General features: G+C 43.8%; 1 protein-coding gene and 1 long non-coding RNA gene across 2 annotated transcripts in view; one reads left to right on the top strand and one right to left on the bottom strand.

The window, feature by feature from the left end:
• Dapl1 (death associated protein like 1) overlaps positions 1–17,997 on the bottom strand; it is a 28,709-nt gene extending 10,712 nt beyond the window's left edge. The window contains exons 1-3 of the mRNA XM_005068993.4: positions 17,900–17,997; positions 8,022–8,109; positions 3,764–3,824 (exon numbers count right to left, since the gene is read on the bottom strand). Coding sequence (XP_005069050.1) covers positions 3,764–3,824; positions 8,022–8,109; positions 17,900–17,957 — 207 coding nt within the window. The 5' untranslated portion in view covers positions 17,958–17,997. The remainder of the gene's footprint in view (positions 1–3,763; positions 3,825–8,021; positions 8,110–17,899) is intronic.
• Positions 5,904–24,331, top strand: part of LOC110340705 — a 65,547-nt gene continuing 47,119 nt past the window's right edge. Inside the window, exons 1-2 of the long non-coding RNA XR_002382510.2 lie at positions 5,904–6,312; positions 8,833–8,952. This is a non-coding gene — a long non-coding RNA (uncharacterized LOC110340705). The remainder of the gene's footprint in view (positions 6,313–8,832; positions 8,953–24,331) is intronic.

The following is a 24,331-nucleotide window of genomic DNA, read 5'->3' as shown; positions in this document are numbered from 1 at the left end:
GGACTGGTATCCAAGACCTTGTAGAGAATGAGATGAAACAACAGTGGGCCAAGACTTCGGCCACCAATGGAGTGAAATAATGCTTTTGTCTGCTCCCGAATCCATTATCCCTTCAAATTCTTTTCCATTAATTAACAATTTTATTGTAGGTCTCTCATTTAGGGGTATAGCCAGATAGGCTGAATCACTTCCAGAAGATCCCATAGCCCTTTTTTGTAAAGTGTAGGTTTCTCCATCCCCGAGGGAGGGCAGCAACACCAGTTGTGCAATTCTATCTCCCTGCTTTATAGAAAATACACCCCGAGGGCTAGAACAGAGAACTTGAATCTCCTCTTTATGATATGGGTCAACAATCCCAGGATATATAATGAGTCCCTGTAAAGTTAAGGAGCCACGGCCCAGAATAAGCCCAATGGTGGCAGGGGGCAAAGGTCCAGGGGAATGGACTGGGACCGGTTGAACATTCATTTGGGGCATGAGTAAGAAGTCGGAGGCGGCACGCAAGTCCATTCCGGAGGTTCCTCGGAAACCTCTACTTCCTCTTGATTGCTTTTCTGAAATTGGTTCCCATATTTCTGAGGGCCCTGGGACCATGGGCCCCGTGACCCGTTTTTTGATTGGGGTACCTTGGATTCTTCAATAGGGGGCAGAAGCCTCCCTTTTACATCCCGGACTGACCTGCATTCGCTAGCCCTATGATAACCTTTACCACAACGATAGCAAAGCTTCGATTCTCTTGTTCTTTCAGGGGCTTGACAATCTTTCTTAAGGTGCCCCATTCTCCCACAATTAAAACAAGCTTTTCGATTAGATAAATCTCTATACCTGTGCGTTTGTAAAATGGCGGCAGCTAGTCCTGCATTGGTTAGGGGTCCCCCAGCTCCCTGCACACTCTGAGCCAATCTTGTAAACCTTTGCTTTTGCGAGGGCGATAGCCGCTCGACATTCCTGGGTTGCTTGTTCATAGACAAGTTGCTCAATCAGGGGCATAGCTTGTTCTGAATCACCAAAGATGCGACTGGCGGCCTCTGTCATTCTGGCCACAAAGTCTGAAAATGGCTCTTGGGGTCCTTGGACAATCTTTGTAAGGTGTCCACTGGACTCTCCCCTTTTTGTGAGGGCCTTCCATGCTTTAATAGCGGCGGCCGACACCTGACCATAGACGCCCCAGATGTAGTTGGTTTGATTAAGGGCATGTTGACCCTGACCTGTCAGCATTTCAAATGTCCACTGCCTCTGATTCTCATCTTCAGCCGTGGCATTAACTCTAGCTTGTGCCTGGGCTGCATCATACCAGAGAGCCTTCCATTCCATGTATTGTCCCATGTTGGGAAGCACTGCTTTCACTGTCGTTTGCCAGTCAGTGGGAGTCATGGCAAAATTAGCAAGCCTTTCCACCTGTAATGTGGTAAAGTTAGCATTGACCCCATAATTACGAACGGATTCGGCCAATTCTTTAATTTGATTGTAATCTACGGGGTATGTACTCTTCCGCCTTCCACATTCTCGAATACTGGAAAAGCCATTTGTATTTTTCTCCGTTCCTCTAAAGGTAAAAAGGAGTCAGTACCAGTATTCAGCCGAAGCTCATATGGCGGAGGCGCTGAGGAGCGTGAGCCCGCCGGATTTATAGGCGGTGGCCTCACATTCATTTTTGTTTTCAGTGGCCGGTGTCTATCAGGGTGATATCTTTTTCCTCATACCGTGCCACCTCCTCCTCTAGACCACCTTCTTCGCTAGAATCCAGAGTGTCAGAATCAGAATTATCTAGCTCCAAGGCTTCTAGCTCTACTGCAGGGTATAGACTAGATTCTGGCTTTTTCTTTTTCTTAGATTTGTTAAGGGGTGAATGATAACTCCCTTCTTTCTCTCCCCCTTTCTTAACTTCCTGGGGAGGGCCTTTTTTCTTAGACATGTCTTTTCTTTTGCGAGCTCCCATTCTCTCACTCCGTTCAGTTTCTGACATGCTATCCTGAACTTCCTCTAAGGTTCCCTGACTTTCTATTATAGCAGGGTGACAGGCCTCATCCTCCAAGCAGTTTTTAACTAGCTTCCAAATGGCTTTGGTACCTAAGCAGAGATCTCCTTCTGCATGCTTCCTGTCTAGTTCTTTACCTAGCTTGTTCCATGAGGCCACAGTGAGGGACCCGGAACAAGCATACCATGGTGCCACTCTATCTACCTCCTTCACAAAATTTTGAAGTGTTCGTGGTGCAATTTTAAGATCTCTTTGTTTTAGCACAGTCTGTAAGGCTGTAACCACTGACTGTGACGACCCCATCGCGCTGACAGCTTATCTAAAAACGCGCTCAACTCCGTTACCAGACTGACAGCACCAGACTGACAGCACCAGACTGACAGCGCCAGACTGACAGCGCCAGATGGACAGCGCCAGATGGACAGCGCCAGATGGACAGCGCCGTTCTGTCAGCACCAGCCACGATGAAGGAGAAGGACAAACAGGACTAGCACCAAAGCCTCCACTGACCCGTCCCACGGTGATGACAAACTAAGGCCAAAGTCGAGAAAAGGGTTGTTCAGGATAAAGCATACCTCTCTGAACCTACGTCCCTGCAGTTCTGAATCCGCCCCGTCTTCCGAGGGGTCTCCCGCGGCGCCGGCGATGTTGAAGAGTTCCCGGGTTTCGGCACCAGATGTCCCGCGCTACCGTCTCGCCAGCAAGAACGACGCAGAACACTCGGATCCTTCTGCAGTAAAGCTTTAATGCATCTTGAGAGATAGATGATCAGCTTCTTAGAGGGAGACCCCAAGCTAAGAAACCCAGCCCCTTATATAAGCCTAGGAGCTCCGAGTGAGATGTGTAGAGCCGGGATTGGTGGTTTGCACATCACCCCAGATGACGTCACGGGAGAGGCACAGTTTAAACGGTTAACTCCAACTGACAGCGACAGTTAACTCCAACTGACAGCGACAGTTAACTCCAACTGACAGCGACAGTTAACTCCAACTGACAGCGACAGTTAACTCCAACTGACAGTGGATGTCAGCGCCATCTTCTAACGGCAATAGCGATAGCGAGGGCGGCTCCTCACAGGGGGGCAGTGTTTGGGGAGGGGGGACACGCATGGATGGACTGATGGATGGATGAAGGACAGATACACAGGGTTGGGGATGGGGCCAGCGACAGAGTCCCAAACCCCAGTTGCTGTTTGCCCAATATATGACTTTTTTGAGCTGTTTGGGCTACTTGGGAGAAATTCAAACTCTGCAAAGAAAAATAGTAGTGGTAACCCTCTTTATAAACGTGCTTTACTAGATAAACCCCGCTGGTGTCTGGCTGCTTTCAGCCCCGATCACTCAGCCCTCCCCTACCCACCACAGACACAAATCAAGTACTTTCTATGGAGATGCTGAGGTACAGAGGAAGGCCGGAAATGGCTGGATCTCGACACACGCACTGGCTTTTATAAAAACATGCCGGTCCCTGAGAAATATCTGGAAGGGCAAATGGAAGCTCTGCACACTCGGCCTCATGGTTCTTACTTCATCCCCTACCTTGTTTTGAAATGACACCTTAGGGGTTATTTAATAGACACCTTAGGGGTTCGGGAGAAGCAGCTCTTCTTATCTAAACCATTTCATGTTTCTCTAGCTGAGAACACATCGATTTCTTTCACAAGGACGTCCAACTCATGGGCTGGGAAAAGAAGTCTTAGTTACTCATCTGCCGGCTCACTCAAGCCACTTGATGCACTGGGCAAACACAGGGTCAGGAGTGTCGTGTGAGTTGTCCTAGGCTCACCTTGTCCAGTGTGTCATTCAGAGCATCCAGCATCTGTATTTTGGCAACGTTTGGGATGGCACTGTGAAGAGGAAAAGGAACTTTAAGATCCAAGGCTAAGTGTGTACCTGGCATGTGTGCTATACCCTGGATTCAACCCCCAGCACCGCCCCCACAAAGTTACTTATTGTGTTGGGGAGATGTTTTAGTCAGTAAAGTACATGATAGACCTGAGTTTGATCAATAGAACCCATGCTGGGGGTGGGGTGGGGGAGCCAGATGTGGAGGTGTGGGTCTGTCATCTAGTGGGGAAGCCTGTTATTAAGAAGACAAATTGTTTCTGAGGGACAGTACCTGGATCTGTCCTCTGGTCTCTATGTGTATATACACACAAACACACGCACAGACACACAAATTATTCACACACACAAACATGCACACGTTTTGTATCTTTTGAAACATATATGCTGGAGAGGCTAAGTGATCCCTGCAGGTTTTTCTTTGCTCAGCAACACCTAGAGAACAACATCCTCCCTCCATGGACACATGCGCCACACCAAGCTTTGTAAACCAGGCTGCTACTACAATTGATTTCTATCTTTTCATATAACATACATGAATAAAGTGCACATATTATAAGCATATAGTTCATGGTTTCACAAACCAAAAACACTTGTCAAATCAGTGACCTCTGGGAATAACAGTTCCCTGAAAGAAAGCCCCAGGGACCAGCAGTTCTGTCTTTGGATTTCATACAAGAAGCCATCGATAGTATGCGTTCTCTTGTGTCTACTTTCTTCCTCTCTGGCTAAGCTATGTTTCAGTCAGGCCCAAGTCCACAGTGCAGGGTCTTAAATGAACTCCATGCTTGCTATATCTTTTTCTGAACTCCATGCTTGCCATATCTTTTTCTGGATGGTTTGTGTTGGTCGCTAGAAGTCATTATAGATGGATGATTATGAGAGAAGTGTCTCCTGTGGTTTAAAAAATGTTCCATAGCTGGGTGGCGGTGACTCCCTCCTTTATTTCCAGTAGTCAGGAGGCAGTGGCAGGTGGGTCTCTGAGTTTGACCAGCCTGGTCTAAAGAGAGAGTTCCAGGAAAGCCAGAGCTACACAGAGAAACCCTGTCTCAAACAAAACAAAACAAAAACAAAAACCCATAAAACTGTTCTGTAAGAAGAGATTTTTGTGAAAGTAGAGCTGGAAGCGTCCATGCTCACAGGGCAGGATTCACGGTGGAGGGGAGTCTTCTGACCCGTCATGGGATCTCAGACATTGGCTCTTTTCAATTCATTGGTGGTGGCTCCCAGTCATTCTGTAAGTGACAGTTTTTTTTTTGAAACCTGAATCTGACCCTGGAAGGTGGGCATTAGGGAGAGTGGTTTCACGTTTAAGTTCCCTAGTCCTCCCCTGCCAACTTGCTGTGGCTACTAGCAAACACCCTCTGGTCACCTGATCACCACCTCACTACTCTTTAACCAACTCCTGCCCACAGCGCCCAGCTGAACTTAGAGTTAACAGGAAGACTGTTTCTCCGAAGTGCAGGGAAATCAATGGCTTGTTCATTGCCTGCCTGCTAGAATTCTGCAGAGCCCCAGGCCCAGTAACTGGTATAACGGCAAACTGGGCACGCTTAAGAACAAGTCAGCAGGCTCCCTGACTTAGCCATCATCATCCAAGTTATTGTAGTCTGATGCTATTTCCTGTGGTGATATTTTGTTTATTATCTAACAAATAAACCTTGCCTGAAGATCAGAATGCAGAGCTAAGCCACTAACTAGTTAGCCACACACTTAGTTAAGAGCCACTAGTTAGTGTCGTAGAATATTACTTTCAGGTGTGTTGCTTTTGTTTATGCTCTGGAACATTTGTTTCATGATGCAAAGACGTGTTTGATAAAATAAAATTCACCTGTGGTCAAGAGGCTGGGTCAGCAACCAGCTGACAGGAAGTTGTAGGGAGGAGCCAAGTGGGGAAGGGTTTATAAGGAGGAGCGAGAAAAAGCACCGGGACTTCCTGGGAGACTGGAAGGGGTGAACTAGGTGAGCTGCTTGCTGCTCAGCCTCTCTGGGATGCGGGATTCTACCTCAACCTTTGAATCTTGAATTCTTTAGTGGGACGGAGATTTAAATAAGTTTCCTTAGTAACTTTGAAAGAGTTGGTGCCTGAGGGAACAGAATTCTCCCAGGCTTCGGCCCTTGAGGCCTAGTGTCTGCTGGTAGTAGCGGAGTGGTAGTTGCTGAATAGAATAGCCGTAGCTTAAAAGGCAGCAACAATTAAAAAAAAAAAAACAAGTTAGCCACACACCTAAGCCACTAATTAGTCATCGAGGTCAGGCAGTAGAGGTTACACCTTTAATCCCAGAACTCAGGAGACCGAGACAGATGGATCTCTGTGAGTTCAAGGCCACCCTGGGGTACATGAGCGTGAATCAGCCTAAAAGATCCCAGCACTAGAGAGGAATATAAGGCAGGAGCTCAGAGTAGTCTGAGGTTTTTGGTGGCTAGCATTGCAGTCTGCAGTCATACTGAGGACAGGATCGCCCCTCTTTGGTCTTAGTCTTGGTGGAGGTAAGAACTCTCTAGTACCTTGGCTGCTTTGCTTTTCTGATCTTCAGCTAGAACCCTAATATCTGTCTCTTGGTTTTTATTAATTGTGCTACAATTTCCAGCATGTGTACTTACTATCCTAGGAGCTGCCCTGATGCTAGGTGAGAAGATAAATACTGTGTGAATCTCTTGAGAATTTATGGTTCCACTTTGATCATGGGATGCTATATCTGGATCAGAAATAGCAAGTGACTTGTTGTTTGGAAGTTGATAAGTATTTCATTTTTTTTTCATTTATGTGTGTCTCTATGTGAAATCCCTTACAAAAAACCTCCCACATACTGGGAAAAAACTTTGAAAAGCTGGGAAGATGGTTCATGGAGAGTGTACATGCCATGCAAGCCTGAGGACCTGGGTTCGGATCCCTAGAACCCACATAAATTCATGTAGCCCTGTCTATAACCTCAGCCCTCAAGATGCAGAGACAGGAGAACCCTGGGGCAAACTGGCTGTCTAGACTAGCCAAGTAGTGAGCCCAATAAAGTGGAGAATGATTGAGAAAAACACCTGATGCCAACTTTGGATCTCCATATGTGTGAGCATGCATGCGCACAAACACCACACACACACACACACACACACACACACATTCACACACACAACCACATGTGATGTGTATGAAAGGGACAAAGAAATTAGTCCGTTTCCCTCCACATTCTCTCTGTGAGGCATAAGCAGTTGTTCCAAGCATCCTTTTAATCAACTTTTGAATGACTTACTCATGCTCCATGGAAACCAATCTCTGAAGCATCCCTCATTAGGCTACTTGGAGGAATCAGGTCAATATGGTAATCTCTTCTCCAAGTGTACTTATTTTCCTTAAGCAAGTCTTTGGCACATCTGTGTGTAGGATACACCAACTCATACCCCTAAACTTAATAATGCCAAGGTCTTGGTAGAAGAAGCAGGGAGGAAAACAGCCCCAATGTTGGTATGCTTTCAAGCTTTGTCTTAGGGTTTCAGTAACAGGGATAAACAACATGACCATAAGCAACGTGGGTTAATTTCGTCTTCTACTTGGTCCATCACTGAGGGACATCAGGACAGAAGTCAGGCGGGGCAGGAACCTGGAGGCAGGGACTAAAGCAGAGGTTGAGGGGGAGTGCTGCATATCGACTTGCTCCTCAAGGCACTGTCCAATTCCATATGTCAGTTATCAATCAAGAGAATGCTCCCCAGGCTTGCTTACAGGTCTATCTGGTTGGGGGCATTTTCTCTGAGTTTCCCTCTTCACAAATGACTCTAGCCTGCGTCAAGTTAACATAGAACTAGCCAACACATAGTGGCTATTATTTTCTTAAACAAGTGAATGATGATTTCAAAATTTTAGAGGCAGTTATTTTTTTAAATTCAGAAGATGTGCCTTATCATAGAGCAGGTTATGAAAAGGCCGGATGAGGTGCAGTGTTTTAAAGAGTGACCTGAAAATAAGATGAGTGGATGAGCATCGGGGGTGGGATACATTTAGGACCACTTCAGGAGGCGGCTGGGTGGTTCCAGAGAGGAGAATGGGTAGGATGGAGTGGGGAGACACTCCAGTTGGTATCCCAGAACCGAGATTCATCAAGATGCTCACCCCTCCCCAAGCCTGGCTGCCCTCCCCCGACATTCGTGGGGCCTTGGTTTGTTCCCGAATAACTTCCGGAGGCAGAACTATGAGCGATCCCTACCTTGTTTTCTCCAGTCCTGTTTTTTTGGTGTGTCTTTCCAAAACGCCCATTTCTTGTTTTTTGGAAATTCGCATTCCTCCAGCTTTCACTGGAAACAAGAACCGGCATGCGCATCAGAACAGCTTTGTTTTCCAAACAGGACTCCCGTCTAACGAGAGTTTCCAAGTTTACATAGGAAAAAACCTTTTATCTAAACAACAGAAAAATAAAATCTAAGGAAGTCTGTGCAGGGAGGGGGAAGGCCTGGGGTTTGCTTTTTTTCTGCTCAGAGAGGTGGAATCAAGGTCGAAAAGGTCACACCTCAGATTTAGAAAGAACAACAACACACTCCCTTAGGCATCTCGCTGAAAAACATTTTTTTCTGCTGTTATCAAAGCAATTACATTCTTCAAGATAGCAACCCGTAATTACTAGGCGACCCTCCGTTTCCCCACAAGATTAAAGCTTTTGCATGGCTTGCACTTTTGCTTTTTCAGCCGAACACTTTCAAATGTCAGATTCTGAGAGGTGAAGCCAAATCTCAGGGTGCTAGCCAGACATTGGATTCAAACGAAGGGCTTTGAGTTCCAGGGGATAGCCACCTTCATCCCAGACCCCCCAAAACCTCTGGTTGGCCGAGCGCCGAGGTTCTAATGAGTAATTAAGCTGTATTAATAGTCGCGCCATTCAAGAGTTCAATTAGTGTTAATTAGGCTACAGATGACCTGAAAGCCATTCAAGTGTTTAACAATGTCAGCTGAAATCAACTTTGGAAAAGGAGCAACCCGCTTCAGATTGCAAGTCAAAACAAATACTTTTCCTCTTTTCCCAGAGAAATCACACATTTAAAATGTGACAAGCTCAAATGAGAAGTGTCTACATGGACAGACGCTGATTTGTTTCAACCTGATAATCCTCTTTATGAAAGCTCTTGAAAACTAATTCCAGTAAGGTAAGAAAAAAAACCCTATTTCTCAAGCCTTTGTGTGATGACTTTATCACTGCTCTTATAAATATTAATACTTGAGTCTTTTATTTGGCATACCAGCAGAAGGCGTGCAATCGAGAAACATGAAAAGATTTGTGAGTCCCTCCCACTACCCCTTTTCAGCATGCAGACAGTCTCCGCAGACACTGCTAAATTCCTAGTCTTCACCCACAGATGCTATACACATTACTTAAGTGGTAGAATAAGATGGTAGCTGTTCTGTATCTGGTTTCTCTCCCCGCTCCCCCGCCTTAACCATACGTTTTTATAGACTGTCCTACAGTTCTGTCTTCATCTGTCTTATCCGCCCTCCCCCTCTCTCCCCCTCCCCAACAAGACAGGGGTTGTCTGTGTAGCCTTGGCTGTCCTGGAACTAGCTCTGTAGACCAGGCTGGCCTTGAACTCACAGATATCCTCCTGCCTCCGGAGTGTTGGATCAAAGGCGTGCGCCACCACTGCCCAGTGTGTCTTTCTTTTTAATATGTGTTTGCAGTTCCATTATGAAAATCTTGTTTATTTAGCCACTTTGTTAATGCTAAGCCTCTCATGCGTTTCTCATTCATAAGCGAAGCTGCGATGGGTATCCATTTTATACATGAAAATCTTGTTGAATTGTCCTTACAAACGTTATACTAATTTACAACCTCATCAGTTACCATGGCAACAATTGTTTCTCCAGACAATGAGTTAGAAAATGTTTTGTTTTTATCAACTAGTAAGCCAAAAATGAGAACTGTAAGAGGCATGGAGAAACTGCCTTGGGCCTAGTAAGTAACAGGAAGCAGGACCGAAGCCCCACCTTCATTTTGTGCTGTTGCCTTCCTTTGGGTCACCTGCCTAGGTGTTAGAGAAGAGGGAGGAGACAGCTGGCTTGGCCAGGAGAGAAAATGACCTCACAGTAGCCTTCCTGGTTCTTCTTGTGCTTAAACCCAAAGTTTGGGCTGGGACTAGAGACATGGATCAGTACTTAAGAGTGTTTGTTGATCTTGGGGAGAACTGGTTTGGTTCCCAGCACCCACACCAGTTTCAGGGGCTCTCACACCCTTTTCTGGGGACAAACACACACACACACACACACACACACACACACACACACACACACACACACACTCACACACTCATACACAGGTCTTGAGCTGTGAGCTCATGTCAGGACCTGGAAGATGAAGTTGGGTCCCTGGACCCCTTTGTCTGTTCCTCTTCCCAATGTAATTGGATTAAATTTTCTCTCTGCTTTTGTCACTGCTCATGTCCTTAACTGGCATGTTGGGAAAAATGGCCAAACATGGCTTCTTGGGACTCCCAGAACCAAGACTTTTGTCCCCAAACTCCAGGTTGAAGTATCTCATTGCTCTAATTTGCATTTCATTTTTTGTTATTGCAGCTTAAGCTTGCTTTAGAAGAGTATTTGTATTTTCTTTTCTATGAGTTCTTCATAGTTTCATAGTTTTTTTCCAACCCCCCCTTCCCATTGGATTACTAGTCTTTTCTTCATCTTTCGATTACTGAATTTTAGGAGTAGTTTGTGAAATGCAAATTGCAAATACAAAGTAATTGTACCAGTTATTGCTCTTTTTTGTTTGTTTGTTTGTTTTGAGACAGGGTTTCTCTGTGTAGCTTTGGAACCTATCCTGGCACTTGTTCTGTAGGCCAGGCTGGCCTCGAACTCACAGAGCTCTGCCTGCCTCTGCCTCTCTCTGCTTTTTTATTTATTGATAACATCTGTCCACTGCAAACATGTAGACTTGTCAATCTGGTATGGGTTTGTAGGGAATTGTGATGTTTTACAGACAATTCTCCGCTGTCTTCTAGAAGTTCAGTGGCTTCATCTTGTAAAGCCAGTCTCTGGATATACTTAAGTCCTTGGTCCTTTAATGATATACTTGATGCAGGTAATAAGGAAGAGATAGGTTTGTCTTGCTTTGTTTTCAGGCTGTTGAGACTGGATTTTGCTGTGAACCCAGGTCTCCCTGCATAGTCCAAGCTGCCTTAGTCTCCCAGTCCTCCTACCTCCTCCACCTAAGGGCTGCAGGTACAGGCATGCACCACACACCTGGTTTGATGTAAGATATTTTTTGGATGATCAAAATATTGATCTTAGACATGTATGTGTATACACACACACACACACACACACACACACACACACACTGTCTTAGGTTTCTATTGCTGTGAGCCATGACCACAGCAACTTTCATAAAGAAAACATTTAACTGGGGTAGCTTGCTGTAGCAAGCTTCTTCATCAGGACCACCAGCTCACAAATAATGACACAGAGACTTATTATTAGTTATGAAAGCTCAGACTTAGCTTAGGGTTATCTCACTAGCTCTTATATCTTAAATTAACCCATTTATATTAATCTATGCTCTGCCACGTGGCATTACCTCTTTTCCATCTTGTACCTCCTGTTTCCTCTCTGTGTCTTGCTGTTTACTCTTCCTTTCTTCTTCCCAGAGTTCTCTCTCTGCCCAGAAGTCCAGCCTATACTCTCTTGCCTACCTATTGGCCATTCATCTTTTTATTGCACCAATCACAGCAATGCATCTTTTACAGTGTACACATACTTCACAACAGCCCACTTACAGCTTCAGAGGTTCAGCCGATTGTCATGACAGGGAGCATGGCAGTGTGCAGGCAGGCATGGTGCTGTAGCTGAGAGCGCTATACCTTACAGGCAACAGGAAGTCAACTGACTGTCACACTGAGGGGAGCTTGAGCCAAAGAGACCATAAAGCCCACCCCCACAGTGATGCACTTTCTACAACAAGGCCGCACGTCCTTATAATGTCACTCACTTTTGGGGCCATTCTTTTCAAACCTATATATATATATATATATATATATATATGTATATATATGTGTATGTGTGTGTATATATATATGTACACACACGAGTATATAAGCATGTGTCAGAACATGTACATCTATGACTATTTCTGTTCAATTAATTTATACAGATATCACTATAAGTATATTTTTAGTTGAAGCATTGTAGTATACTATAATATTTGACAGTTTATCTTGTTACATTTTATTTAAATAATTTTACTATCATTTTTTACAAGAGCTTAAAATTTTTTGTCAATTTCCTATAAAACCTTGTTGGTATATTTTTAACGTATAAGATCGCAGTTACTTTAAACTTGAGACTCTCCTATATTAGCCTCCTGAGAACTGATGTTAGAAATGTACTCCACAGCACCTGAATAAGTTTATGGATTTTTTAAAGAGGGAAATTCATGTCATTATACTCCTGGTGTCTCTGTATTTGAGAATATGCATGGTTGTCTATTGTTCACCTCTTCTGAGTTCCTTGGAAATTTGTCCAGACCAATTTTGTCCATTTATGCTTAGGTTCATCCTTCATAAGCATTTTATCTTTGTCAATGCTGTTACTATAAATCAGGCCTATTCCTCATGCCAAACTAAGAACTTGAAGCTGAAAAAAATTAACTGAATATCAGTAAGTTTATCATAATTGATTTTATAGTTAAGATGTAGCAAATTCTATTATTATTGTTTATTGTAACTTCTTATGGATTATCTTAGATTTCCTAGGTGAAAAATATAATTTACAAAGAATGATATATCTCCTTTAGGAAAATGTTAATAGTGATGATTATGAACATCTTTGATTTTCTGATTTTTTTTTGCAATGTTTAGTTTATTTAGAAGGACTTTAAGAGTCTCCAGAGGAGAGTGATTAGACAGAGGGAAGGGAGCTGAGTCACAGCTGTGGCATCCAGTAAGACCACTAGGGGGAAGCAAGGGTACCATCACCAAAGTTCTGAAGGGCCATGTGTCATGTTGGGGAGATGCTGTGCAAAGTAGGGCATCTCCACTCCCCCGGAAGCCACGAGACTGCTGTGATTTGCCTATGGTTTGAGTTTGTCTTTCAAGAGTTGATGATCTGGGAAACTGGTCCTCAGAGTGATGATAATGGGAGGAGGAAATGGTAAGTGGTGGGGCCTCCTGGGTGATCCTTAGGCCAGCTGGGAGTGGCCCTTGGAGGGGATATAGTGGTCCCAGTCAACCGTCCTCTTGCCTTCTATGGGTGATTCTAGCTCTGCTGTGCATGTGGTCCTGCCTTCTACCACGAAGTCCTCACCAGAGAGTCAGTTTCCAGAACTGGGGAAGCTAATTAAACCCATTTCATTCATTATGTTAGCCTGTCTGAAGAACAGACTGACAAAGTGACTGTGAGCTAAATATCTAGCTTTCTTTCAGACTTGGTTTTCACATCCCTCAAAAGGGAGTAAGTCTCACAGTTCAGAGGTATTCTTGAGAATAAAGACACATAAGCCAGACTGGCAAAGTGGGTAAGGATGCAAGCCTGATCACTCGAGTCCCATTACCATACCCACATGGTGGAAAGGAGAGAACTGACTCTTGCAAATTGTCTTCTCTCCTCCATGCATGTATGTGCTGGTGGCAGTTGGGGGGTGCACTGCTCATACTTAGAAATGGATATAAAAATTTTAAACTGGGGAATATTAAAAAAAAGATACGTAAACATTTGGTACATAGTAGGCACTTGATAATTAGTAGTTATTATTATTTAGATTTATTTTAGGTTGCTCCAGAAGAGGATGGGAGAGTGGATATCAAATAAGAAAAGTTTCAGAACAGTCTGTGTTAGTCAGTGCGAAGGACATTGGTGGTAGAATCATTAGTGCCTCTTGACATATTAGAGCAAGGGAAAATGGTTTGTCTGTCATGAGCATCCTAGGAGAATTCTGGGGAACTCAGCAGAAACTGAGTTACATAGTCATTGCCAATGAGGCCCTTACTGTCATCCTAACTATACTGCTGTGAAAAGAGTATCCATCACTTGCCTCACGTTGGAAAGGGCATAAACACTAGAGGATATTTTAAAAACCCACACTGCGGGAGTCCTTCATTTTTAAGAATAAAGCGAAGACATTTGGGGAAGATAATTTCATTTGGCAAGGCAGAAAATAGCTCCATTCTGTGGGTGGATGTACTTGGTTTATAGAGGAAGGCTCTCACAAACTTGGGGTGAATGAACCAGTTGGAACCAGTTTATGGGAGGGTCATGTTCAAAGCTCTGCTGGGAACACTGGTCTCACAGGATCTAGACAAAGCACTACTATAGCCCTCAACAATCACCCTGACCTGTTTTCTTGACGCCTCCTATGGCTGGAAGGTCTTCCCAAGGAGCCACTGTGCCTAAACAGACCCTTTCAAAACTTACATGTTTCCCCACTTCAGTTTCATATTTGGACTATATTTTATCTAGAATATTTGTGTAAAAAGCCAACTGCAATTCAACAAAGTAAAATGTGAATGGTTTATTATCTTAATGAACCATAAATACAAATTGAATACCAATAAAGTAAGATTTTCAGGACTTTAGGTGAGTAAAATGAACTAGAATCTATAGAAGTATAAAGTGTGATGTTCTTTTGGGTTGTTTTGCTAGAAAACCTCTGTTGGTGCAGAAGGATTGAAATTTTCCCTTCCTGCCTTGGGTTAGAGCTGAGTTCTTGTGGTAGATTTCGTGGTTTGTATGTTTTCAAAGATAGATCTTATAGTTTCAAACTATATGCCGTTTCCAGTTAAGTCCCCCTTCCCCCCAGTATTTAGTAGAGAATAGTCAAGACAAAAACCAGCCTGTAAGAAAAATTAGCCCTTTCCTTCCCTAGACCATGGGGAATGTGTAAATGGAAGCAGGAAAACGGGAAGTTTGTCCAAACTCTGCTTTATGGCTGAAAACTCACTTGAAGATCAAACTCATTTGAAGATCCAATGAAGGGGCTGATGCTTACAGACTGCTCAGGGTACAGTCAGGGTTGAATTGTCAGTGAAGTTTTGGTGGCCAGTCAAGACCCCTGAAAAACTCTCAAGCGAAGGGGCTTTTTAGAGCAAGAAAATTTTGTCAAACTGCCAGTTATTTTTCAGTCTCGGGGCTGTGTGGTGTTAGTGGAGTCTCTTGGGCTCTCTGGCTTTTAGATTGCTCCTCTGTGAGACTTCTCTGCAGAGTGTCATGTGTCTGTAAGGCAGCTGCCATGTTTGGAAGTTTCTATATTGTACAAGGTTGACTCTGAGTGAATGGCAGCTTCCCTTGCAGTCGTCAGCCCCCTTCTCCGAGATGTTTTGGGCAGTGGATTTCATACACTTCTCTTCTAACCCCCAGATCTGTCCCACCTACTCTGCACGAGTTAAACAGCTGGACTGAGAAAAAACAAGATCTCATTTTGTTTAATGTCTTTTAAAATTAGTTTTTTTGACAGGAACAGAATCTCACTATGTAGATTCCCAGCTGGCCTGGAATTTTCTTTGTAGATCATCAGGCTGTCCTTGAATGCACAGAGATCTGCCTGCCTCTGCCTCTTGGGTGCTGGGACTAAATGTGTGCACCACTGTGCCTGGCTTAATTTTATTGTCCTAATAGAATATCTCTTATGTATTCTTTGAAAAAAATATATAGTGGTGTGTCTCATTCCCACCTCCAACTATTACAGCCTCTTCATGTGCATATGTCATTACATCGTGTTCTCATTAATCTCCCTCCTTCACTAACCTACGCCATCCTTCCATTCTGCTCCTTTTAAATGACACTGGTCCTTAGTTATGATCACCTCTGGGGTTCTTGATGATAACCCTCCCTCACAAACTTTTCTGTTTTCCTCACAAGCCAGAAAATGCCTGTTGCAATTCACAGCTGGCTGTCTGCATGTTTCTGATTCCTTTGGCTTGAGTCAATTTAAAAAGTGCAGGAAGGAGATGACCTGAGGAGCTGTTCGTTATTAGTTTGCCTATTCATCATGCTTTTGGTGTCCCTGGACCTCCTACTCACAAAGCTTCAGTATTGCCATTCATGTAATGGGGTTCTTATAAAACTAAGAGAAAGGTAAACCAAAAAAGCAAGAGACTCAAAGTTATGCTTCCTAGAGCCCAGGCTACTCCATGGTTAACCTTGTCTTGTTTCAGGGTGAAGGTGTAAAATCAAGGCTAACAGTGGTGTGACATATTACACTAATACATGCATGTAAGGGGCTCAGCACACATGCTCGGGGTGGGGGAGCTATGGCTGGCTGACTTCTGAATGGCTTCATTCATAACTATGCTGGCAAACAGTAGTGTCTTTCCCTATTGCAATTGCTTTCTGTCTGCACAACTGCAGCAGGTGCCAGCGAGGCTCCCACATCCCGTGCCTTGGAGTCCGGAAGGACCACTCTGCATTCTGCTGACTACAGTGGGTTTGATGAGGCCTGTGTTTAAAGGGGTCAGCATTCAAGTGTCCGGTCCTTTACATTCACTGTCTCTTCTCACCCCCACACACAATAGCCTCACCAGATTGATATTATTTATTGCCCCCTTTCACAGGTAAGAGAACTGAGGCTCTGAGACGTAGATTAAAAGTGAAGCTCAAACCCTACTCCGTCAGATTCTGTCATGTCTCACCTTCTCACCACATGGTATTAGCTTCCTGTTGTTGGACATCTGTATTTTGCTTCTAAATATCAGGTGAAAATTTAATAGCATTTTTGGCATCTTATTAGTTTTGGTCCATAAATAAAAATTTGCATCATTGCAAGCTGGTTCAGACTTAAACAAAATATGGGGAACCAGCTGAAGGGTGACGCTCGCTCCTTTGTTCTCTTGAGCTCAGTGGGGAAGCAAGTCAGCCTGCATCTCCATTCCAATTATCCCAAACCTCTTATCTGCGGTGTCACAGTCCATAATAATTCATTGTCATGCCAGAGGCATTGTGACATGCTTGATGGAGTCATGGTGGCTATGTACACAGAGTAATTAGCAATCATTAGTGATGGGGACAGGAAGTTCTGGTGGCATTGTTCAAACTTGCACTTTTCAAATTGACTTAAGCCAAAGGAATCATTTGTTTAGGTTTAACTTTGTGCATAAGCGTACTGTAGCAAATCAGATTTTTTTGTTTGTTTGTTTGTTTGCTTAGCCGGATCATTTTCTGAAAGATTGGAGTGGAGGCAGCAGGAAGGGAACTGTGCATTTCTTTTTATCTGTGCCATATAGGAGCTCCTCTTCTAACAACTGTATGTATAGCTCCCCATTTGTTGGCATCAATATCTTTAAATTTGTAATGTTAAAAATTGCTAAATTCAGCTACACGTGTAGAATGTCGGTAGGCTGACAAAGGAGATTGGACATAGTATCTGGAATAGGCCAGAAAATGCTAGCTGCACTGGGCTGCCTTCCAGAATGCACTGGGTCTCTATCAGACCCTCACCCGGTGCAAAGCTTGTGCCTGTCGTACCTGCCTGCGGCTCAGGGGCCTCACCCTCCTCTTAGAGGTAACAAAGAATTATACAAATAACTAGATTTGTAAATGGAGACAGTGGAGCACAGAGCAGCCAAGCCTTTGAGATGCCAGGAGGAAAGGACAGCAGTTGAAAGAATGTAAAACTGACTAAAAATAGGCCTGTTCATGCTAGCCAAACCAGTGTGTATAGTCCACAGAGTCGACGCAAACAGCATGGATTTAAAAACGGGAGACACTCTAGACATCAGAGCCCCTCCCGTCCCTGGGTGCCTATTAAAATGTGCTCTTCAGTTTGTGGGCTGATAGCGCTGCCCGATCCCAAAGACTCCAGAAACAGAAATGGGGCACTGTTCTCTGCAGAGTCAGTATGAAGTCAGCTAACCATGGGTACCTTGCAGAAACTGAGTAGGAGAGGTGGAAAACTGAGTAGGGCTCCCCAAGGTAGTAACTTACTCAGGTGAGGGTATGCCTCAACTAATCTATAGCCTCAGAGGAGCTCGGGTTGCTGCAAGTCAAAGCAACAGCTGTGGGGTGACAACCTTGGCTCTGCTGAGCTGCTTCTGGGAAGATGAATGCTGGCAAGGTAGCCATTGCAGCTACGAGAAACCAGGCCAGGGAGCCAGGTCAGGTGGGGGGACCTACCTGCTGGAGGGTGGCGCCCTTTCAGCGGGGACAGCGGGACTTGCACATCATTTGCCATAGGTGCCTGTGTGCCAGTGCCTTGCTGGTGCTCTGGAGGCTGAATGCCACTTGGGGCTGCCTCACCTCACCTCACCAAGGCTTTATAGCTGCAGGGGGCGGGGCCCCTTGAGGGCATTGCTGAGCAACAACTGAGCTTGTCCCTCACTTGCCCTGGAACCTGAATCTCCTTGGCAAGCCCTCTCTTCTTCCTTTGGTCTGGGAAAGCAAGGGAGATGTCTACAAGACAGAGGAAGTTCTGAGGAGAAAGTAGAGAAGATACAGTAACGCCAACAGTTCTCTCCAGTAAGTGCGTGCGAGGCTCTTTGTCATAGATAGGCAGGGCACGGTGAACAAGACAGGGTCTTTGCTTCAAAACATCTGTGGTCTTCCCAAGAGACAGTTACAAGTGAGCACTATGCCTTTTGGAGGGCTTCCCAGTGACGAGCACTCATACTAAGAAAATAACTGCGGGTGCGGACAGAGGTGTCTATGCAAGTATATTGATTATACATTTCTTTTCTTATTTGTTTTGCTTTGAAGGGAATTAATGTAAATATTGCCCAAACAGAGGTTTAGCTAAACTAAGATGTGACCAAGAGAATGCTATGCAATGCATATTCCAAATTGTGTTTTAAGTAATATTTAGTGATGAAAAAATATTAGTGATGATACAGTAAAAAGGTAGTTTAGAAACCAATACGTGCATTTTTTTTTTTGCTAAAATCACATATATTACATCTGTATTAATTCCAGGGCCAACATTTAGCAGATGGTGCTTAGACAAACTGTTCTTCCATCAAAAACTGTTCTTCGGTCAGGCGTGGTGGCACAAGCCTTAAATTCTAGCACTTGGTAGGCAGAGGCAAGTGAATCTTGAGTTCAAGGCCAGCCTGGTCTACATAGTGATTCTAGGACAGTCAGGGCTATGTAGGGAGACTGTCTTGCAAACAAAAATGAAACAAACAAAAAACCACTAAGAAGAAAATTGAGAAAACCACAAAAAGGGAGAAAATGTTTATAGGATACAATTCAGATGAAGTACCAGCATCTACAATATAAAAAGAATTCTTACAACAAAATCCACAATATAGAGAGTTCACACCAAGCACCTAAGAAAGTGGTCAACATCATTAGCAGTTAGGAAAATGCAAACCAGAGTTCTGCTGAAATATCACTACCTGTGTGCTAGAATGCCACAAATGCAAAAACATTTTTATTTCACAAAGTATCAGTGAAGATGTTGGAGCAATAGAGCTCTTATACAACATGATGAGAATATAAAAAGCAAAAATGTTAGAAGTCAATTCAATATATCTAGTATATGTTGTGTGATCAATAATCAATTGCTGGAAATTCCCCTGAGAGAATTAAAAACTATTGTATACATAGAAACTTGCATGTAGATGCCTATCACAGTTCTCTTTAGAACTGAGGAAAGTTAAAAACAAACAATCCCCAAGCCCATCGACTACAGAGTGGACAAGCAGCTTGTACTACATGCTCACAACAGAATACAACTCAGTATTAGGAAAGCATAGCTCAGAGGGACAACCAGAACATTATGATAAATGAAATATGCCAGACCAGGGCTGGAGAGATGGCTCAGCGGTTAAGAGCACTGACTGTTCTTCCAGAGGTCCTGAGTTCAATTCCCAGCAACCACATGGTGGCTCACAACCACCTTGAATGAGATCTGGTGCCCTCTGCTGGCCTGTAGGCAGAAGGCTGTATACACAATAAATAAAAAAAATTAAAAAAAAAGAAATATCCCAGACCCCCCCCAAAAAATGCGAAACAAGTTGCTTACAGTATAATTTCAAATATAATGTAGGCTAGATATGATGATATATAGCTATAATCCTAAAACTGATGAAGCCGAGACAAAAAAGACTAAATTTGGGGCCAACCTGAGCAATGTAATAGGACCCTGTCTCAAATAAGAATCAAAAGGCCTGGAAAGAAGGCTCAGCAGTTAAGAAGGCTGCTTTCTAAGGGACTGCGGTTCTGTTCCCAGAACTCACACCACTGTGTCTCCTGTAACTCTAGCTCGAAGGGATCTCACACCCTCTTCTGGTCTCCTTGGACACCCACGTGTCTGTACACTCTCAAAAAAAAAAAAAGCAGAAGGGCTTAGTGTCAGAGCACTTGCATAGCATGTAGGGAGAACTGTCAATCAATGCCAGCATGGTGGGGAAGAAAGGGGAGGATCCAGAGGAAGCAGCAGTACTCTAATTGGTGACTACTGCAGAGTCCAGAGAGATTAAACTACAAAGGAATGGGAAGGGACTTTTGAGGGTGTTGGATCGATGGTGTATCTTGATTATAGGGTGGTTACATGAATCACAGATCATGTATACCTTCTATAAAAGTAGTGAATATTACTGTGTGAGAAAATAAATCTCAATATGAATATCTGCTTATTAAATAAATTGATGGATGTGTGCTATAAAATGTTGAGTGGTTGTTTATAAGTAGTACAACACTGGGAATTAAAAAAACATCATCTTGAGTTCATTTTTTTTAGCTGTGTATGCAGGTGCTCATACACATGTGTTTGTGTGTTCATGGGCATAAAATTATTGAAGCATCATGTGTAGACTTGACTCTGCTCACAAGTATTTGTGATACACAACGAATTTCATGTTTAGACTTGGGATTCATCTCAAAGAGGTCTCATGTGTGGATTCTAAGATTTGAAAAAACTCAAAGTAGACACTTTGCTTTCTGAGCATCTCAGCTTAAGGCTGCTCAGCCTGTAATGGGCAATATGGCCACTTGCGGGCCCCCCCCCCATTTTTACTCCGAAAGAGAAAATAAACTACAAGTTTATAGCAGGACTGTAAAAAGTGATCTATAAAAGAGTGTCATAACCCACGTAGAGACAAACCACCTGCTTAACTGTGTGTGAGGCCACGGTGCTTTGCTTTCCTGGTGGTATTTACCCATACCCTTGCCCAGCCTGTGCCTGCAGCAGTAGGGCGGCAAGCGTCCATTCTGACTGCCGCGGTGCATGCACAGTTAGCCCAGAGGCGGTGCGCTCTCAATGCCCTGCCTTTAGGTCAGTCATCAAAAGCCTTCGGACCATGAATTAAGTCGAGTCAGCATTGTTTGCTTTGGAAGATGCGACTAGAACTTCTATAAGGATGAAAGCTTTCCAAAGAAGAGCAACACATTATTACCCCTGGACTGGGCTATTAAATACCCCCGGAGAGGGCTATTAAACCTCTTTTTAAAGCAGGCATTGGTGTGGGTGACTCCAGTGGGGGTGTGGTCCTGTTAGCACTAAAGCGTTTGGAATTGTGCTTAGTAATGTTAGAAAGCCTAGTAAAATGGATTCTCACGACATGGAGGTTTCCAGACAGCCTTCTGGCTTTTAAGTGAAAGGCCTATATACCACTAATGACATTAATCGGGCTTCGCTTTCATGATAGCACTTTCTTAATTTGTGTGTGTGGTGATGTTACTGTGTTTCTCACGCACATTTTTTTTGCATGCATCTCATTTTTATATTATGCTTTCTCCTTCCTAACGTTACTTACATGGTATACCTAATGCCAAGTTCTGAAAGTGTTAATAAGTTGTGTCAGAAATCATAGGCAAGCAATGCTATACCCAAGAGAGTGGTGACTCAATGCTGGGATAGTGTAGAAGGAAATCTCCTACAGATCCTGCCTCCTGTTAGTAAAATTCCTGGGCTTCCAACACCTATCTGGTTTTCAGATGTCTCTCTTTCTCCTAAATGTTGGTATTTCCCTTCATTCCATATATATATATATATATATATATATATACACACACATGCACACACATACATATATATGTATTTAAATAATGAAATGAGAATGCAAGTTGACTGCAGTCATTATTTTTGCGTGTTTGAGGAGTAGTATACGTGTGTGTTCATGGCACAGTGTGTGTGGAGATCAGAGGACAAGCTAAGGGAATCAGTTGCCCCTTCCACCATGTGACTGAATCCTGGGGAATGAACTCAAGATGGTCAAAAGTGATGAGAAGTAAACACTTTTGCCCCAGAGCCACGGTGCCAGACCCCCCCAAAGAGATTTCTGATTCCTAAAACTTTTTGTTTATTAATTGTGTGTATGTATGGCTGGGGTATGTGTGTATATGTGTGAATGTGTTTGTGTGGCTAGGTGTGGAGGCCAGAGGTTGATGTATGGTGTCTTCTTTAGCTACTCTTCATGCTATTTTTAAAAATTAAGAGAATTTATTCTTTGACAATTGCATGCATGCATATAATGTATCTTGACCACATTTCTATCCTCCACCCCAAGTAGCACCTTAGATTTGTGAGAACGGGTGTCTTACTGAACCTAGAGCTTATTACTTGTTTAGGTTGGCTGGCCAATGATGTTTGCTCTACCCTACCATCCACACCGATGCTGTGGTTCCAGACCGTGATGCTAAGGCCAGCCTTTTATGTAAGTGCTGGGGATGCTACTCAAGTCCTCACGCTTGCACAGCATGGAATTTACTGTGTGAGCCACCTATCCATCCCGACACCCCTCCACCCCAATCCTTCCCTCCATATGTGCATATTGGCTTTTTTTAAACAGATTTTTATTCTGTAGCTCATGCTAGCATGGAACACATTACATAGACCAGGATATCATCAATAACTTGGTATTGGCAATCCTCCTGTCTCAGCCTCCCAGGTACTGGAGAGTTATAAGGCATAAGCCACATGCCCAATTTAATTCCTAGTATTCTTAAGCAAAAAAAATGTCATTTTCTCCATTAGCTGGGCCTGAAGCAAAGAGCCAACTATTAATGTAGCCATGTGTACCACTTTTCCCTCGTTCATCATCCTATCGGAAATTTTTGCATGCAGGGGATTTCCTCACCCATACAACAAGTCTTAACTCTCTGTGCACGAAAAACATTTGAGTGTAGTTTAAAGTTAGTCTTGTGGAACCTTCCTTTACACTGTGTGAAGTGTGTCACTGTGGCTGGATCAATAAAAAGCTAAATGTCCTGTACCAGGCAGTAGACAATAGGCAGGCCTTCTGGATAGAGCGAGCTCTGGAAAGAAGAAAGGCGGAGTCACAGAGGGACACAGAGGGAGCAAGACATGAAGGAGGAGAGGGAAAAGCCACAAGTCACGTGGCAACATGTGGATGGGTAGAAATGGGCTAATGTAGGTTGTAAGAGCTAGTGGGACAAGCCTAAGCTAAAGGCCATGCCTTCATAATTAATAAGTCTCCATGGTGCTTTTTTGTGAGCTGGCAGCCCCAAGAAAAAGCCTGCTACAAATTAGCCAATCTTTTAAGGTAAACAATGAAGAATATATATATTTTTTCTTGCCTGGAGGCCTTAGGGCCAACAGACAACTTTAATTACAAGACAGTAATTGTTTGTTTACAGAAATTCATCATAGAGCCAGGTGGAGGTAGTGCACGCCTTTAATCCCAGCACTCGGGAGGCAGAGGCAGGTGGATTTCTGTGAGTTTGAGCCAGCCTGGTCTACAGAGCAAGTACCAGGACAGCCAAGGCTACAGAGAGAAACTCTGTCTCAAAAAACAAACAACAAAATTGTCATAGAAAATATATGAAAACATTAATTTCTGCAGTCATTTTATGTTTTCCACATCCCATAAGAAAAAATGCCCTTGTCCCACTCCATAGTCAGGAAAAAAAATTAAGGCAAGATGGCAGAGAAATGGTTGAAAGCTTGGAATTAGCTTTTTAATTGGCCCAATTTTCACCATTGTGCAAGAACTTGAAACGTCCCTCAAGAATTTGAGAAGTAATACTGGGAAATCTGTATAACACACCAGACAAGACAGCCAAGGAGTGGATGGTGGTATTGTCATGTCAAAGGGATGCCTGCCTCTCCCATGGGTTAAGAGAGGCTCAGCTATTAAAGACTGTGAGGAGTCCAGTGGAACAGATTGGGATGAGGGGAGACGGATGGGTATAGGATACAGAGGGGTGCGGGGAGAGCTTGAAAGGCTGTAAGACACCAGCCTTTCAAAGACCAATGTTTGGTTTTGTTGTGGGGCCATTATCTGCTCCATTGATGGCTTCCCTCGAACCCTTGGGGAGGCCTCCTGCCCTTCCTGCTAAAGGAAATCTCCAGCTGGAAATGAATAGGTCTGTGTAGTTATTCGTGCTTTGCTTTTAGACTTTCTTGTTTCTCCATTATGCTTGCTTTGGGTGGTAGGGTGCAGGGAACGACTTTGTGGAGAAAACATCCCCCTGGTCTTTGTTAAGGAGGCTCTGGAGGTCTTTCTTGGTTACAGAAAGTCCAGTGTGGGGTTCTGAGCTTGGGAACCCTCACCTATGACTGGACCCCATTCTCCTGTTGGGCAAGCAAACAATAGGAACATTCACTGTTTTCTGTACTCCTGTATTTCCCTTCATTGGCAAATCCCT

This window comes from Mesocricetus auratus, unplaced genomic scaffold (assembly GCF_017639785.1).
Source record: "Mesocricetus auratus isolate SY011 unplaced genomic scaffold, BCM_Maur_2.0 Super-Scaffold_100004, whole genome shotgun sequence".
Taxonomy (NCBI): Eukaryota; Metazoa; Chordata; class Mammalia; order Rodentia; family Cricetidae; genus Mesocricetus; species Mesocricetus auratus.
Note: the sequence above shows the minus strand (reverse complement) of the source record. Positions and strands in the feature narration are given on the sequence as shown.